The sequence below is a fragment of the Austrofundulus limnaeus genome, unplaced genomic scaffold (genome assembly GCF_001266775.1).
Source record: "Austrofundulus limnaeus strain Quisiro unplaced genomic scaffold, Austrofundulus_limnaeus-1.0 Scaffold248, whole genome shotgun sequence".
NCBI classification, from domain to species: Eukaryota; Metazoa; Chordata; class Actinopteri; order Cyprinodontiformes; family Rivulidae; genus Austrofundulus; species Austrofundulus limnaeus.
The window spans coordinates 420228-435938 of NW_013952650.1; the positions used below are offsets into that span (position 1 = coordinate 420228).

At 39.3% G+C, this 15711-nt stretch overlaps 1 protein-coding gene across 4 annotated transcripts in view; it reads left to right on the forward strand.

Moving 5' to 3' along the window:
• Positions 1-15711, forward strand: part of prkcz (protein kinase C, zeta) — a 101027-nt gene that overhangs the window by 24374 nt on the left and 60942 nt on the right. Inside the window, exon 1 of one of the 4 annotated variants that reach the window (XM_014020321.1) lies at positions 15336-15390. The exons of the other annotated variants lie outside the window; for them this stretch is intronic. Coding sequence (XP_013875775.1) covers positions 15351-15390 — 40 coding nt within the window. The 5' untranslated portion in view covers positions 15336-15350. Of the gene's footprint in view, positions 1-15335; positions 15391-15711 lie in introns of those variants that run through there. 4 annotated transcript variants of the gene reach the window in all.

The following is a 15711-nucleotide window of genomic DNA, read 5'->3' on the forward strand; positions in this document are numbered from 1 at the left end:
AATACAAACCGATACATGCGCTTTAGAGAATCGATACAGTATCAGGAAATGAAATATCGCAATATTTGAGTGCATCAATATTTTCTTACACCTCTAGTGATGACGAATTTTACGTCTGACACACTATCACTGTCAGGAGCTGCTAACGCTAACCCTATGAATTTGTTTAATCACCTGAAACACTGGCATAAACCAGAAAATGCAAAGGAAGGCCACAACATCAGCCACATGGAGGCATCAGTTAKTGATCAACTTAATCGTTATCGGCTAAATATCACAATTAATCATGATTAATTTTTATGTCAGTATTGCCCAAACCTACATTATAGGTGGTTTATTGTTTTATTTAGAAAATGGTTGTAGTTTATTTTATTGCAAACTGTAATTTGTTTCTATTCATTTTTTCTTTTGCAGAAATCTTGAAATTTTGGGTTCTTAGGGTAACTCGCAATAAATATTTTCAAATGCAAATATTTAATGGATGCTCCGGGCGCCAAATTCTGTTTTAAATTTTAAAAACCAATAACTACTTTCAGCTCACATGAACAAACTTATGATCAGAAAGAATCCTGCAGGAACATTTACATTATCATGAGCAGAAACTTCTCTTTGTCACGTTTTAAATTGGCGTTACCAATAATAGTTTTTAGAGGCTAAAATCGTCGTTCGTTTGGTGCTTAAATCATCTTAAACATTTGAACGAGGGCTTGGAACAGCATCGATTGGGGTTAATGGTGTATTAAGGATAAAATCGAACTCTCCATCACGTCACTTCAGATTACTGTTGCATTCAGAACATAAAATGGGATCAGCGCTTCAGCTGCGTATCCAACAATGCTGTTATGTAACGTCCATGTAATCGCTCTGTCCTTTCACTGAAGGTGAAAACCCAAGTTTCAGCAAACGCCGCGGACGGAGCGAAGATGTTCTGAGGGACGAGATGTCTCACCGCTTCATAATTTAACACGTTGTGTCTTTTTAAAGTCGGCAGATGGTGGGTGGTGCCACACAGAAAGCTGTGGTCTCCTCTGTGAATCAGCAGAAGTTATTGGGTAAAATCACAGCGTTGAACCCAGCTGTCAACGTTACGAAACAATAAATGTGACAGCAGAGGAAAATCCATCCTAAAACTATCGATCAGYGTTATGGTTCTGTGTGAGAAATAGTTTAAAAACAGTGCAGAGGATCGGACAAAGTGTGAGCTTCTGGATAAATCTATAATTTATGGTAAAACATTCATTGTTTTTTTTATATAAATGTTGACCTTTAGGCTCCCACTCATGAAACTCGAATATTTGTTTAAAAAGATATAAACAAAGTTTTAACCTTCCAAATGAGCCTAAAGCTGTGACATTTTACAAACACGAGAGCAAAATTAGATCTTTTTTATGTTTATCCACAACAAAGCGAGTGTGTTTAATGCTCTTCTTATCTGTTGAGGAGGAAACTGTTTAAAAACTGAAGCTGTGCTGTCATTTTTGTTTTATTATTTTTATTTTTAGGTGCATTTTTTGTTTCGAGGATTTAGAAATAAATTAATTATCAGGTGATCTGTTTGTGTTGCTGCTCCTTTATTTATTCATTGGTTTGAGGAATTAGTTTTGATTTCTTGTAGATTTTCCTGAAACCTGGATGTTTGTGCTTTTACAACCTGCTGATAAACACGTAGCTTGGTGTAACTTTCAGGATGTGTGAAAAAGAGAAGCTAAAAGCTGAAAATAAACAGTTAAACCAACTTATCTGTGGTGATTTAACCCAGTTTGTCCCACATCACTCTGTGTAACCGTCTGTTCATCAGCTGATTGGTTGGAAGACGTTATGATTACGTCAGCTGTGATTACTAACGAGAGCCGGACGTCGGCTGAGTTGGGCTCCACGCCCGCCCGGCACACCTCCGGACTCCTGAGCATCGCCCGGCTCCAGAAATAGCTGCGGTGCTTCTGTAACTGGTCAGGCCTCCCTGCTGCACTGCAGCACACCCACATGTTCTCTGCTGCTGCTGCTGCTGCTGCTAGCAGAGCTGCAGGGAGGCTCGCAGCCATTCATCAGTGTGTGGAAGCTTTTTCCTCCTCGTCTGCAGCCGACGAGGACGATGTTTTCACCTGTTTGTGTGTTCCAGTGCCTGTCGGATGGTTTTAAAGAGACTCAGAAAGTCATCAAATAAAGATGGAGGCAGGTGTTGTTGCTTCACCTTTCCCACCCAAATTCTTGTGATGATCTGAGGATTCAAACCGGCAACCTCCCGATCAGACTCACCTTCTTTAGCCTCTATTCCACCCCCACCTCCCGCCACAAAGAAGAGCTTGTTTTAGTTGTGCTGTTTTAATCTTTAAGTTAGCATTCTAGTCTTTTGAGGTTTTTTACTCTTAGCTAACCTTTTGCTAAATTTAACTTAGAACAACCAACCTTTAGATTTATCTTATAGCTAATCTTTTGATACATTTAGCTTTTGGGTACCTTTAGCTTTAAGCTATACTTTGTCTGCATTTAGCTTGCCTTTTGCTACATTTAGATTGTAGTTAGCATTTTGCTACTTTAGCTAGTGTTCTGTTACTTTTAGCTCTTACCTAGCCTTTCATACTTTTTATATTCTAGTTAGCCTTGTTGTACTTTTAGCATTTTTTTGTTGCTGGCTAACTGTTTGCTAACTTCGGCTTGAAGCTAGAATTTTTCTTCATTTAGGGTTTAGCTGCGCTTAGCTTTCAGTTAGCTATTTTTAACTTTAGCCAACATTTTGATAGTTTTAGTTTTTTTAAAGACTTCGGTTACTTTTAGCTATACGTTTTGTCCACTTTTAGCTTGGCCTTTGCTACATTTAGATTATAGTTAGCATTTTGCTACTTTAGCTAGTGGTCTGCTACTTTTAGCTCTTAGCTAGCCTTTTACACCTTTGTTTTAGTTAGCCTTGTTGTACTTTTAGCATTTTTTGTTGCTGGCTAACTATTTGCTAACTTTTGCTTGAAGCTAGAATTTTTGTTCATTGAGGGTTTAGCTGCGCTTAGCTTTCAGTTAGCTATTTTTACTTTTAGCCAACATTTTGATAGTTTTAGTTTTTCTAAAGCCTTTGGATACTTTTAGCTTTAAGCTATTTGCCTCCTTTTAGTTTGCCTTTTGCTACATTTAGATTGTAGTTAGCCTTTTGCTATTTTAGCTAGTGTTTTGTTGCTTTAGCTTTTAGCTAGACCTTTTATATTTTTAGTTTTGTATTAAATTTTTGCTATTTTAGCAGTTTTATAAAGATTTTTGCTAGGCCTTTTCACCTTGATTTTTCAGAATTATGTTTTGTATAGTGATATTAATTTATATTTTCAGATCTTCCAAGGTGCCAATTATGGAACTCTCTGTGCATTGTTGCCCAAATCAAATTCTGGAAGTGGTCATTCAACTAGATCTGTTACAAAAGGACAACTGATATTACCAACTTTTAAAAACTGTTACGGCCAGAGGTCTTTCTTCTATGTTTATACTAAAGCATGGAATGACATTCCTCAAAACATAAAGTCCATTTCAAAACTACAGCCCTTTAAGAAGAATCTTGTCTGCCATCTGCTGGACACTTTTTGTTCTGCTCATATTTAGACGTCCGATTTTGCAAATGCTGCCTTCCTGAAATTTTGTATGCTTGTTTGTCTTTGTGTCTATGGTGTATAATGATGTGATTGTGATGCTGTAATTCTGAGTGTTTTATGTGCTGCAGAACAGGAACCTGCTGTAAAACAGCAATTATGCTGAGTCAGGCTTGATTTTTAGTAATCTTTTCCTGTTAAATAAATAAATCAAATCAAATCAAATCAACTTTTTGCTTTTAGTTAGAGTTTTTATCATTGAAGTTTTAGCATAGTGTTTTGGTACTTTTAGTTTGGTTAAAACTTATATAAATCAAAACTGTGCTAAAGTCAGGTGCGTTCCTTCAGGCAGTGCTGGGTCTTTAATCCTCACATGTTTTCTTATCGACACGTCTCTTTCACGTGTGAACGACCCAACGTGAGCATGTATTTGCGACCCAGTCACACAGAGTTGACCTTAAAAAGCCTGTCCTGACCACACTGACCTCCTCCGCCCTGCTGCAGGTTGATTTTAGCACCGTGTTGCTGCAGCAGCTCTCAATCGKCTCTCTGTCAGCGGGCTGTTGATGTGGCACAGCAGAGCGCCATTGTTCTGCCGTTAACACACTGACGTTTCTGTGCCGAGGAGAATGATGCATTGTGGGTGACAGGCGCGCTCTTCTGTTATGACTCCRCCTTCGTATTGACTAAACATTTGAATAAATCTCTTTTAATGGGGTTTTTCAGCAAACACACAGGATAAATATTTAGACACTCATTTTGTTGTTTTATTGTTGATGCCAGAGTTTGAAACAAACAACAAACGTTAGCGCTGGTAGCATGTGTTAGTGTTATCTCTCGTTCCTCCCTGCTCGTCCTCACACTGATTATCCAGCCGATGTGCAGATGAGTGTGATTCTTTACACTCCTGCTGAGTGTGAGGACAGAAACAGGAACACAGAGGGAGGAAGAGGAGGATAAAGCAGAGGCGTCAGGTGATGAAGATGAGCCTGCGTCGGTATTAAAGTTCACACATGTGGTTGGTGTGATGTGCTGCTCAGGTTCTGGGTCGGACCGTGTTGCTGCTCACAGATGCAGACAGAGGCAGAGCTAAAAATAAACAGAAGGTATTTTTACTTTTCACAGCTGCCTCCACCAGTGTGAGCTGGTTAGACGTTTAGATGTACTGCTGTGGTTAAAGACAGGTCTGTGCATCGCTATTTATTAGGACCCCAGCTTCGTGTGTGGGGGTCATATTGTTTTCATTCTGTTTATTTTATTTTTTAATTTATTTTGATTTGTGGTCATCCGTAGCACAGAAACAACTGCACCGATTAACATGACATTTGTCAGGAATATAGATGTGTCCCACCTACTCTGAGACACCCAACGGTTTTAAGATATACCCGAGGGGCTGCACGGTAGATGGAAGAAACGATATGAAGTTGGCCTACAGTAGAAATGTACCCTGTACCATCCTGTTGTCAGTTACATCATCACACCTGTGTCAACATGGCTGTGAGTGCAGAGACAACTGATCAGGAGGAGTTCCAAATATAATGAAGAAATATAAGGTTTTAAAACACGTATAGAGAGAATAAATACTCAAAATTATTTCCCCCTCCTGCTGTAGAAAAGTTACGTCGTGTCGCGGGATCATTTCCTCCTCCCTCCCGCTGCACATCGCGCAGAGCGAAGCTTTAACAACTGTAGTTTTTAACACCCAAGTTGTCGGAGAAAAAAACTTGTTTTTACGTATTGTTACCCACAGGGATGATAAAAAGATGTGGACATTTGTTCAGTCATAAATCCATCTTCTGCTCCGAGAGGCAGCAGAGGGTCGGTTCATCAGGCAGAAGCTCATTGTATGGCAGGCAGGTATTACATTTATTTAGCTTCACCACACTTACATTCCAGTTATCTGAAGTTGTTTTATGACAGGACTATGTGCAGCTTAAGGTCCTGTCAAACTAAAACATTTTAGACAACTTTTGCCAACTTAGAATTGTTTTCATGTCTAAATGACTAATTTTACTTGAAGTTCTGGTTATAACATCCACTTTAATTTGATGTTGAAAAATTAAGAAATGATTTTGTTTGTTTTGCAACATATATAAAACATTCTTTTGTACTTCTGTTACGTTAATTTGTACTACAGAAAAAATGCTGGGTTTGATTTTGATTACTGTTTTCTGCAAAATAAATGCTCTAAAAATGACATTATCTTTGCTTTTTTATGATAATTTTCTACTGCGATATATACCGTTACTGTGAAGGGATTCAGTTTATTCCCTGATATGAATTTGAGGTCATACCGCCCAGCCCTAGAGGAGGGGGCTCCATTTAAAAAGGGGGTATCTGAACATACAAAATTGCTTATAACTCAAAAGCTATCCAACATAGGAACRTTTGTTTTGTTGTTTAGCTCTGATGAAGGGCTATCCACCGGGCCCACCAATAAGCCCCCCACCCCCTCCAGACCCACACCCAGATCAATACATTTGTTCTGGTGGCCTCTGCGTTCTGGTACGTCCTTGTGTACTTGTGGGGGTCATACGCCACCRCTATACGGCGTTGAGTTTAATTTAACCTTTAACCACTGAACCACCGTGCTGCCAATCATTCAAACTAAAAGCCTATTTGTGCTGGTCGTTATGACCAAAATATCACAGTAATTTTTACAATTATACTGATATTTGATGCTACTTTATTATCGTACACACTAGGGCTGTTTATTGGCAAGAATTTGGCGATACGATACATATGACAGACGGGTCACGATACGATATATCCCAATATACTGCGATACTGTAAGCAAGGTGATATATTGCGATATATTGTGATTTTTTTTGTCCAAAAATTCTATTAAATAAAAACCTCTTACTGGAAAAAAAATGAAAAACCAAAATTCATTGTCTCAGAAAATTCTATTACATAGACATGCGCTAGCCTTCTGTAGCGTGAAAGCTGACTAAAGTTGGAAAAAAGAGCGCAAGAGACACTTAATTTGATTTAAAATACAGACATTCTGACAAATAAGTATCTGTTCGTAACCCTMCCTCAGCTTAGAAGGCAGAGGGTGTCGGTCTTTTCTGCTCAGATTCAGCTATCGGAGCATGAAGCTAATGTTTACTTACAATGCTAATGCTACCCTTACTCTCTGGCGCTCAAGAGGTAGAGTAGCCAAATGTCTGGCTTACTGCTGCCAACTCGTGGTCAGAGGCTGAACTACAACATAAAAATGAACGGCTGGCAGCAAAGTTGACATTTCAAACCTTAATTAAATATCGATACAGGACTTTAGAATATTGATACACTATCGGAAAATGAAATATCATGATATTTCAGTGTATCGATATTTTCTTACACCCCTACTGCACACCTGTGTTGGAGGAGCTCAGGTGGGTTTATCTGCAGAGATCGTTTGATTCAGGTTCACTCCTGGGGTGTTCTGGTTTTGGATGTAGAGGGTGCAGGTTTTGGTTTGGAGCAGTTCCAGGTGTTTGAGTCCAGTTCAAGCAGTCAGATACAGAACATGTTAATTTAGTCTAATATGAGCAAAGTCTCTGAGCTGTAAAAGCAAACAAAGAGACAGAAGAGACTAAAAAGCTTCACAGAGCTGAGTCAAACTTCTCACATTCCTGACAGACATTTAGTCTATTTTTACACAAAGTCAAACAGTTTTTAATAAACTAACTTATTGGACCTGAAACCACTCCTTACCTTAATCTTACTTTTAATAAATRAAGGAATCATGTGAATAATTGAGTTCAGCCCAGCCTGAGGGAAACGCTGCATTCCTCAGCAGACCTGAAACATTCTTGTTTCAGTCGTTCTGTTGATCTTTCAGCGCCTTTTTTTTTTACACACAGTTGAGCTAAAAGTAAAACGATCACGTTTACAGATATAAAACTGCACATATTTGGAGTAAAAATACTGACAGAAGGATCGGGTTTCCTGCAGCCTCAGAGGAAATGAAATGTGAGAATCTATCAGTTTGGTTAGCAAACGTAAATACGCTCGAGTWTCTGCTGCTCACGTTTCGTCAGGAAGTCGTTCTTTTTGTGTCTCTGCCTATTTTTACTAACTGGGTTAGAAGTAAACCTTTAAGTAACGAGGTGGCTGCCTCATCCGCCCTGAATTTAGGTCATATCACTCCCCAGATAAAAAAAAAAGATGTTCTCGTAAGAACAAATAATTGAAACTTTCTGTGTTCCTGTTCGTTTCTGGTAAATCCTTTTCTTACAAATCCACGGAACGAACCGATTAGAGATTTGAGATGTGGGTTTGGTGGGTTTTATGGATCATCTGAAGGGGGTTTCTGTGCAGCCGAGGCCTCACAGAGGAGTTTATGAGCTTAAAGTGTTTGATCGCCGAGAAAAAACAAATTCAGAAAAATTGCATTTCCTGTGAAAATGCTAGTGTGAAAGCTTCATGCTGAAAACTTCAGCTGAAAAAGTGTTTAATGTGAGCTCACTTTGAAAAGCTTAAAGAAGCAAAAAAGCCTAGCTTTACAGAAAAACAGTAAAAAGGAGCACAAATCTAGTTGAAAACAGAAAACAGCTAAAAGCTAAGCGCTAAAATAGCTGAATACAGCTGAAAACATCTGTAAAAAGCATAAAATGCATCAGGTAGCAGTTAAAAAGCATTAAAAATAGAAAAAGGCAGAAGAATAGCTAAAGTAGCATAAAATAAGCTAAAGGTTGCAGCCACAATTTAAAATTATTACCCAGTTGAAATAGTTAAAGTTGAAAAATAGCTAAAACAGAAAAAGGCAGAAAAAAATCATAAAATTACATAAGTGATAATCTGTAGTAAAATAACTAAAACAGTTGAAATTTTCAGTAAAACAGCTAAAAAGAAGCTAGAAGTTATTTTATTAGCATAAGGAAGCACAAGTTTGCTGAACTAAGCTGAAAAAATTTGTAATAGCTACAAAAATGTGTATTTCGCTTAGAAAAGCTAACCTTAGCTAATAGCAGCTAAACATTAACTAAAATTTCAGCAAATAGCTGAATATAGCACAAAGTAGCAGAAAAAAGCACAAAAAGGTAGAAAAAAGGTAGAAGAATAGCAGAAAGAAGCAGAATTTTAGCAGAAATAGCATAAAAATAGCTAAAATTAGCAAAAAAATAAACTGAGCTAAAACTAGCACAAGAAAGTGAAAAAGAGCATAACCAGAACAAATTAGGTGCTGTAAAGATTTAGAAACATTTTAAACTATTTTATGGATGTTGAAAACAGCTCCATTCATTTTCAATGGTAAACAAGTGGCTAAAAAAGTGAAATAGCTAAAAAAAAAAAAAAGCTGAAATACCAAAAGTCATAGAACCCCTCACATGAATGAGCCGAACGTTTTGTTATATGAATTGTTGAAATAGCGCAAAAAATGTGGAACGAGTTCGATGCTGAAAAATGTACGGAAGAAAAAAATGCTATATATATAAAAATGCTAAACATCGTTCTTCTTCGGCCCAGCCTGCTCACCTGATCCGCCTGGCTCCAGACAACAGAACCGCACCTTCGAAGCCGTCAGGCGCTGGTTAAACTTTAGACTTTTGTTKAATCAAACACGCACGGTTCTTCGTTCGCCTATTTTAGAAAGCTCCCGGTTAATAAAACTCTAATGGTTCCACTGGTTCCAGCTCTCCAGTGTTTTTTATGTAATTTTATTTTATTTTATTTTATTTAATTTTCGTCCCTCCTCTGCTGCTGACCTCATTCTGTTGTGCAGCTGGATCTGGAGCCTCTGGCCCGTCCTGCTACAGAACCCCTGCAGCCCGGAGCACATCTGCTCAGAAAGCTAATCCACAAAAGGCCGGTTCTGTTGCGTAACGCTCCCACCGGACGGCGCCTTCAGCCGCCACAAACGACGAGCTGCGGGTTTGAGTCCCAGCAGCTGATGTGACCTTGTTTCAGCAGCCTCCCCTGTGGCGGTCCCTCTTTTTCTTTTAATAAACCCACCCCCTCGTCTTCCACTGTCCTTCCTTTTCAATAACACTTCTTTGCTTTCACAGCTTTTTTTCCTCCTGGTTTTTTTTATGTTTTAGTCTGCGTTTCTCTGCTCGGTGAACTTCACGCCTAACCGGGTCACCTTGCTGGACTGGGTCTGATAATCTGAGCGTTTTGAACTGAGCTGAGGTTTTATATAAACCAGCTGCAGGGACACGACGTGCTGGATGTTTCAGTCAGGACGGTTTAGATTCGACAAACATTCGTGTGTTTTGTGAGTTATTGTTGATCGTTCTGGCTCGGTCCGAGGCCAACAGAACCATAAAGTCCGGTCTCTGTTGRGAACTTTTGATCTCCAGTGAAAGGGTGTGTTTACAGCACTTCAGGGTGGTCACTGGAAGAGATTATTTTACTAACAAAAGCAAGCGTTTGTGTTTAAATAAGATTTGTAAAATTACAGTGAAATGTTTGCTTTTTCATACAAAAGCTGCAACATCAAAAATAATCAAATCTTCAGCTAAAAACAATAAGTTTGTAGATTTCAGTATATCTATAATGATGGGAGTTTTTGGGTATTTTAGTTTTTAGTCTTCTGGTTTAATATTTTCTGTATAAAGCTGCACTAATATGGAAAATATGGAACACCAAATGTAAAGTAAAATGTTATGAAAATGTGTTAGTGACATTTTTTATTCAGCTCATTGTACTTAAATTTTGCTAAACTTTACTAAATGTTCAATTAAAATGTTATGTCTAAATTTCAAATAAATTTGAAATTTAGATGTGAAAATGTGAACATATTTAAATGTGAAATTTTTAAATTTCACTAAAATTCAATAGTTCATTGAAAACAATATGGATCATGGTACCTGTAGTCCAACAGTTTGAAGTGCAGCTCAGACTTAGCAGTGTTATTGGCATTAGCAGAGTTGGCAGCATTAGCAGACTTATCCACATAAGCAGTGTGACCAGAGTTAGCAGTGTTAGGAGCATTAGCAATGTTAGCAGAGTTAGCATTGTTGCTTGACCAGGCAAATCCCATTCAGATTGCAGATCTATTTTTCAAATGAGGCCTGGGCCTGAAGGCAACCTATTGTACGTACGCATGTTAGCAGAGTTAGCAGTATTAGCAGAATTAGCAGTGTTAGCAGCATTAGCAGAGTTAGCCACATAAGCAGCAGAGTTAGCAGCATTAGCAGCATTAAGTGTTAGCCAAGTTAGTGCCTTTAGAAGAGCTAGCAGCATTAGCAGCATTAGCACAGTTAGCAGCATTAGCAGTTTTAGCCAAGTTAGCAGTATTAGAAACATTAGCAGCATTAGCACAGTTAGCAGCATTAACAGTGTTAGCCAATTTAGCTGCATTAGAAGCCTTAGTAGCATTAGCAGAGTTAGCCACATAAGCATCAGAGTTATCTGCGTTAGCAGCATTAACAGTGTTAGCCAAGTTAGTGTCTTTAGAAGAGGTAGCAGTATTAGCAGCATTAGCAGTGTTAGCCAGGTTAGCAGCATCAGAAACATTAGCAGCATTAGCACAGTTAGCAGCATTAACAGTGTTTGCCAAGTTAGCAGCATTAGAAGCATTAGCACAGTTAGCAGCATTAACAGTGTTAGCCAAGTTAGCTGCATTAGAAGCCTTAGTAGCATTAGCAGAGTTAGCCACATAAGCAGCAGAGTTATCTGCGTTAGCAGCATTAACAGTGTTAGCCAAGTTTGTGCCTTTAGAAGAGGTAGCAGTATTAGCAGCATTAGCACAGTTAGCAGCATTAGCAGTGTTAGCCAGGTTAGCAGCATTAGAAACATTAGAAGCATTAGCACAGTTAGCAGCATTAACAGTGTTAGCCAAGTTAGCAACATTAGAAGCATTAGTAGCATTAGCACAGTTAGCAGCATTAGCAGTGTTAGTCAAGTTAGCAGCATTAGAAACATTAGCAGCATTAGCACAGTTAGCAGCATTAACAGTGTTAGCCAAGTCAGCAGCATTAGAAGCATTAGTAGCATTAGCACAGTTAGCAGCACTAGCGGTGTTAGCAGAGCGTTAGAAGAGCTAGCAGCATTAACAATGTTAGCACAGTTAGCAGTGTTAGCGTTTGTTTTTGTCATGATGTACATTCTAAAATGTTTTAGAAGTAAACATTTTAACTTTCAATTGAACTTTTACATTTAGTTTTACACATTCAGGTTTAGAATGTAGACATAACATTAAAATTTAACATTTAGTAAAAAGCTGCAAAATATAAGAAAAGTGAAATGTTGGTGGAAATGTTTTAACTAGGATTTTACACTCAGAATATGAGATTGAGATCAATAATAAAAAGGTGTTATTTATTATATTTATCAACTTTTTATTTTACACATGGTGCTACATACACTAAAGCTAAACAAGTGAAGAAGTGTTACAAAGTAGAACTGTTATTAGAGCCTGGATGTCCTGAAGAGGAGCGATTAGCAGAAAAATGTTTAGTTTCAGGAGCGTTTCTCTGATTTGTGAATCTGATTTAGTTCCACACGTGATTTAGACCTGGTTGGGATCGAAAAACATCAGATTTTTCTCATTCAGACTGACAAAAGTTCTGATTTGAGTCACAGTTGCTGCTGTTTGAGCGTAGCTTGACTTATTTTAGAATCATTTTTCTGTGTGGTTAAACTGTTCATGCTTTTTTTTATGGATATGGTTAATCTGTTCATGCCATCAACAGAGCAGCCAATAACTCCTCTGACTAACGAGAAGGTTTGATTTTTTTATCCCAGCTACTCACAAGTGGAGAACATCTTTATGTAATTGGACAGCTTGTGTTTTTAATGCTTCTCTCTGTCAGCGTGAACCCACAGCTTCCTAACAGAGTCTGCTCTTTGCTCCTGGAAACACAGATAACCAAATTAAAAAAAATAATAACRTCTTGAAGGTTGCTGCGATAACACAGAGTCCAGCCTGGAGAATAGTCTTCCCTCGTCACTGTTGAAGAATGCAGAAAATGCTTACACAATCTCCCCGCTGTTGCAACGCCGGCTGGCAAGGAGAGGCCYGATGGAGTCCAAGTTTGTGTTGGGCCCAGAGCGAGAGGAGGGGGGAGGGGGTGTTAGTGCGAGCCCGTCTCAGCTCAACGTGTTTATGGAGGAATTTATGGGCTTCAATCATCCTGTCGGTGATGGGGTTTACATTTTTCTTTAACAACACATTAGTTTCACTTTCAGATTGATCTGAGAAAACACTGCAGAGGTTTTCCTTCCCGGCGGGTTGCCAGATAAGACCGGAGCGTTCCTCAGATCGAGGTGTGGGGAGTCTGGGAGCTCAGGCAGAGTTGTCGGTTCTTTGCTGCTCATTGCAGAGATTCCTGAGAGGTTTTTATGATGTAATGAAGCAGATTGTTCAGCAGGTGGAGGCTGACGGCTAGAAAACGAGATGTTTTTCAGTCTTCTGTCCTTTTCRTTGTGGATAAAAAACAGTCCTCTCTCTTTCAGTTCCAGGATGAACGGGTTTTTACCAGGTCCTAAATTTATCTAAACCTTACAAAAAGTGAAAAAAAAACCCAGATTTCATCATGTTAGAATTTATTTAACAAAAAAACAAACATCAGAAAAGACATTATTCACAAGTGGGAAACATTGAAGACAGCTGCCAATCTTCACCCTGAAGGTCAGACCGTGCAGTCAGCTCCGTCTCAAACTCTACAGGCCTCAGTCAGCAGGTCAAAGGTCACGGTTTGCCTCTTCTCTCTGAAAACAATACGGCTGCATAAATTAGGTTTCATCTAAAGCAGAGGAGCCCAAAGTGGGGCCCGCGGGCCAAATTTGGCCTGCCAAGCCATTTGATTTGGCCCACCAGCAGTTGATGAGCCGGTCCGGATGTTATCAGTCCATTAAATGGACGTTATCAGTGGTTGTCAGCCCCATATAATGGCTTCAGACTGTTTACCTACTAATACGTTGGAAGACAACAACAGTCTGCCGTACTCTGGTCTTCTTTAACCTAGTCGAGGTTATTTTCTCTAAAATTAACCTTAGTGACTTTGTGCTTCATACTAACCAGCTGACAGTTTGAAGCCATTCWATGGGACTGATAACTGCTGATAACATCCATTTAATGGACTGATAACATCCGAAGTGGGTGCAGTTGACACAGTTACCAGGCTGCAACCTGTCATCCTATGTAGAARCAATATTTCCATTTAGTCATTTCATCCATTGGCCCAGTGACTATATAAGGGGTCTGTAGGGGAGATAGTTTTCACTCATGGTGCTGACGTATCTTTGGTATATTAAGATTAAACATGAAACATGAAATACAAGTAACAACATGATATATTTAGATTAAATTTAAGTTAAGTTTAAACCAGTTTGTATTTTCGCAAATTCTGTTTGCATTTTCTCTAACATCCGTTCTATGTCTTTATCCGAACAAAAAATGTGGTATCATCTGCAAATTAAACACATTTAAAGAGCCCTGACACATTGACCAAGTCATTCACAAACAAGATAAACAACTTTGGTCCAAGTATAGAACCCTGCGGAACTCCACACGTATTTCCACAGCTCAGATCTGACCTCATGTACTTGTACAAACTGTTTCCTATTTTCCAAATAACTAGATATCCATTGTAATGCTGGTCCTCTAATCTCATATTTATTTAGCTTTTCAAGTAAAATGCTGTGGTTAATCGTGTCGAATGCTTTCTTCAAATCAACATAAATACTGGCGCTATGTTGTTTTTGATAAATAGAATTTTTTATTTGTTCTGTTTAGATTTAACCACACATGTGGATTTGCCCATTTTATAAGGCCACAAAAATTTATATTATCAATTTATGAAATGTCCCATGAGCCTATACTGGACTGATGGCAGACTTTCTCCAAATGTGCAGACTAAAATAAAAGCAGGCCACCACACTGGCTGCTAGCTTAATTGTTAAAAATAAAGGACTTTACTTAACAAGTATTCTTATTTCATGTATTACTGTATATTACTGCATTTGGCCCACAGACCTGGATAGATTTTCACTTTGGCCTTCTTGGGGAAATGTTTGGGCACCMCTGATCTAAAGGTTAGACTTCTGGGATATTAGAGATGTTTTACCCAGAATGCACTGCAGCATGGTGGTGGAGGGCTCCTTGCAGTCCCTGACACGAGTCCATCTGACTGACAGCTGAAGTCTGGTCTTGTTGCTGAATAAATCTGTCAACTTTTATTTATTTTTTGCACTTTGTTAGATTTTATTCTCAGAAAACATCTTTTGTGTCGTTTTGTAAATAATGTCCTTGTCCTGATTTAGTGGTATTTTATTTTATTTGACATTACTTTCAGCTTCTATGGGCTAGTCTGACGTTAAGTGTCACCTGGTTGATGCATATCACCACACAGCTCATGAAAAAAGGTGCAATAAATGCACCTTTAKGCTGTTTTTCAGGTGAAGTGTTGATGTCATCCAGCAGCTAAAATAGCCCAGGTTTATATCTGGGTTAAATGTGGAGCGTGCAGAGGATTCTGCTGCTTAGCTTAACTCAGACACTTTTGCCATCTTGTGGACAAGAAGCTGAAACTGCAGAGTTAAAAAAAGAGAAAAGGGAAAGTTGGTCATGTGGTTCTGTGTCTTCTGCGTGGAACAGTTTGTGCAGATTAGACTCAGAAAAACGTTGTTTTAGAGCCGATTGGACATTTACGGAGGTGAGGTAGGAGGCTGCAGCGGAGCGGCTTCAGGGGGATTGAAGTGGAATCAAGGAGTGAGGAAGAGGAGGAGAGAGGGGCAGAGAAGCAAAGCAGCTTGATGAGTGCGGGATGAGGAGGAAAGCCAGAGGAAGAGCTGCAGATCAACGTGAGATCCAGAGCATGAAGGAGCGGTTTACCCTGAGCAGGAGGGATGCTGCTGCTGACGCTGCTTTTCTACCTTCGAGTCAAAGGTACGAAGAATCCTGAAACCTGAACCGGACTGAGGTCAGAACCAGGCTGAGGTCAGAACCAGGCTGAGGTCAGAACCAGGCTGAGGTCAGAACCAGACTGAGGTCAGAACCAGGCTGAGGTCAGAACCAGGCTGAGGTCAAAACCAGACTGAGGTCAGAACCAGGCTGAGGTCAAAACCAGACTGAGGTCAGAACCAGGCTGAGGTCAGAACCAGGCTGAGGTCAGAACCAGGCTGAGGTCAGAACCAGACTGAGGTCAGAACCAGACTGAGGTCAGAACCAGACTGAGGTCAGAACCAAGCTGAGGTCAGAACCAGGCTG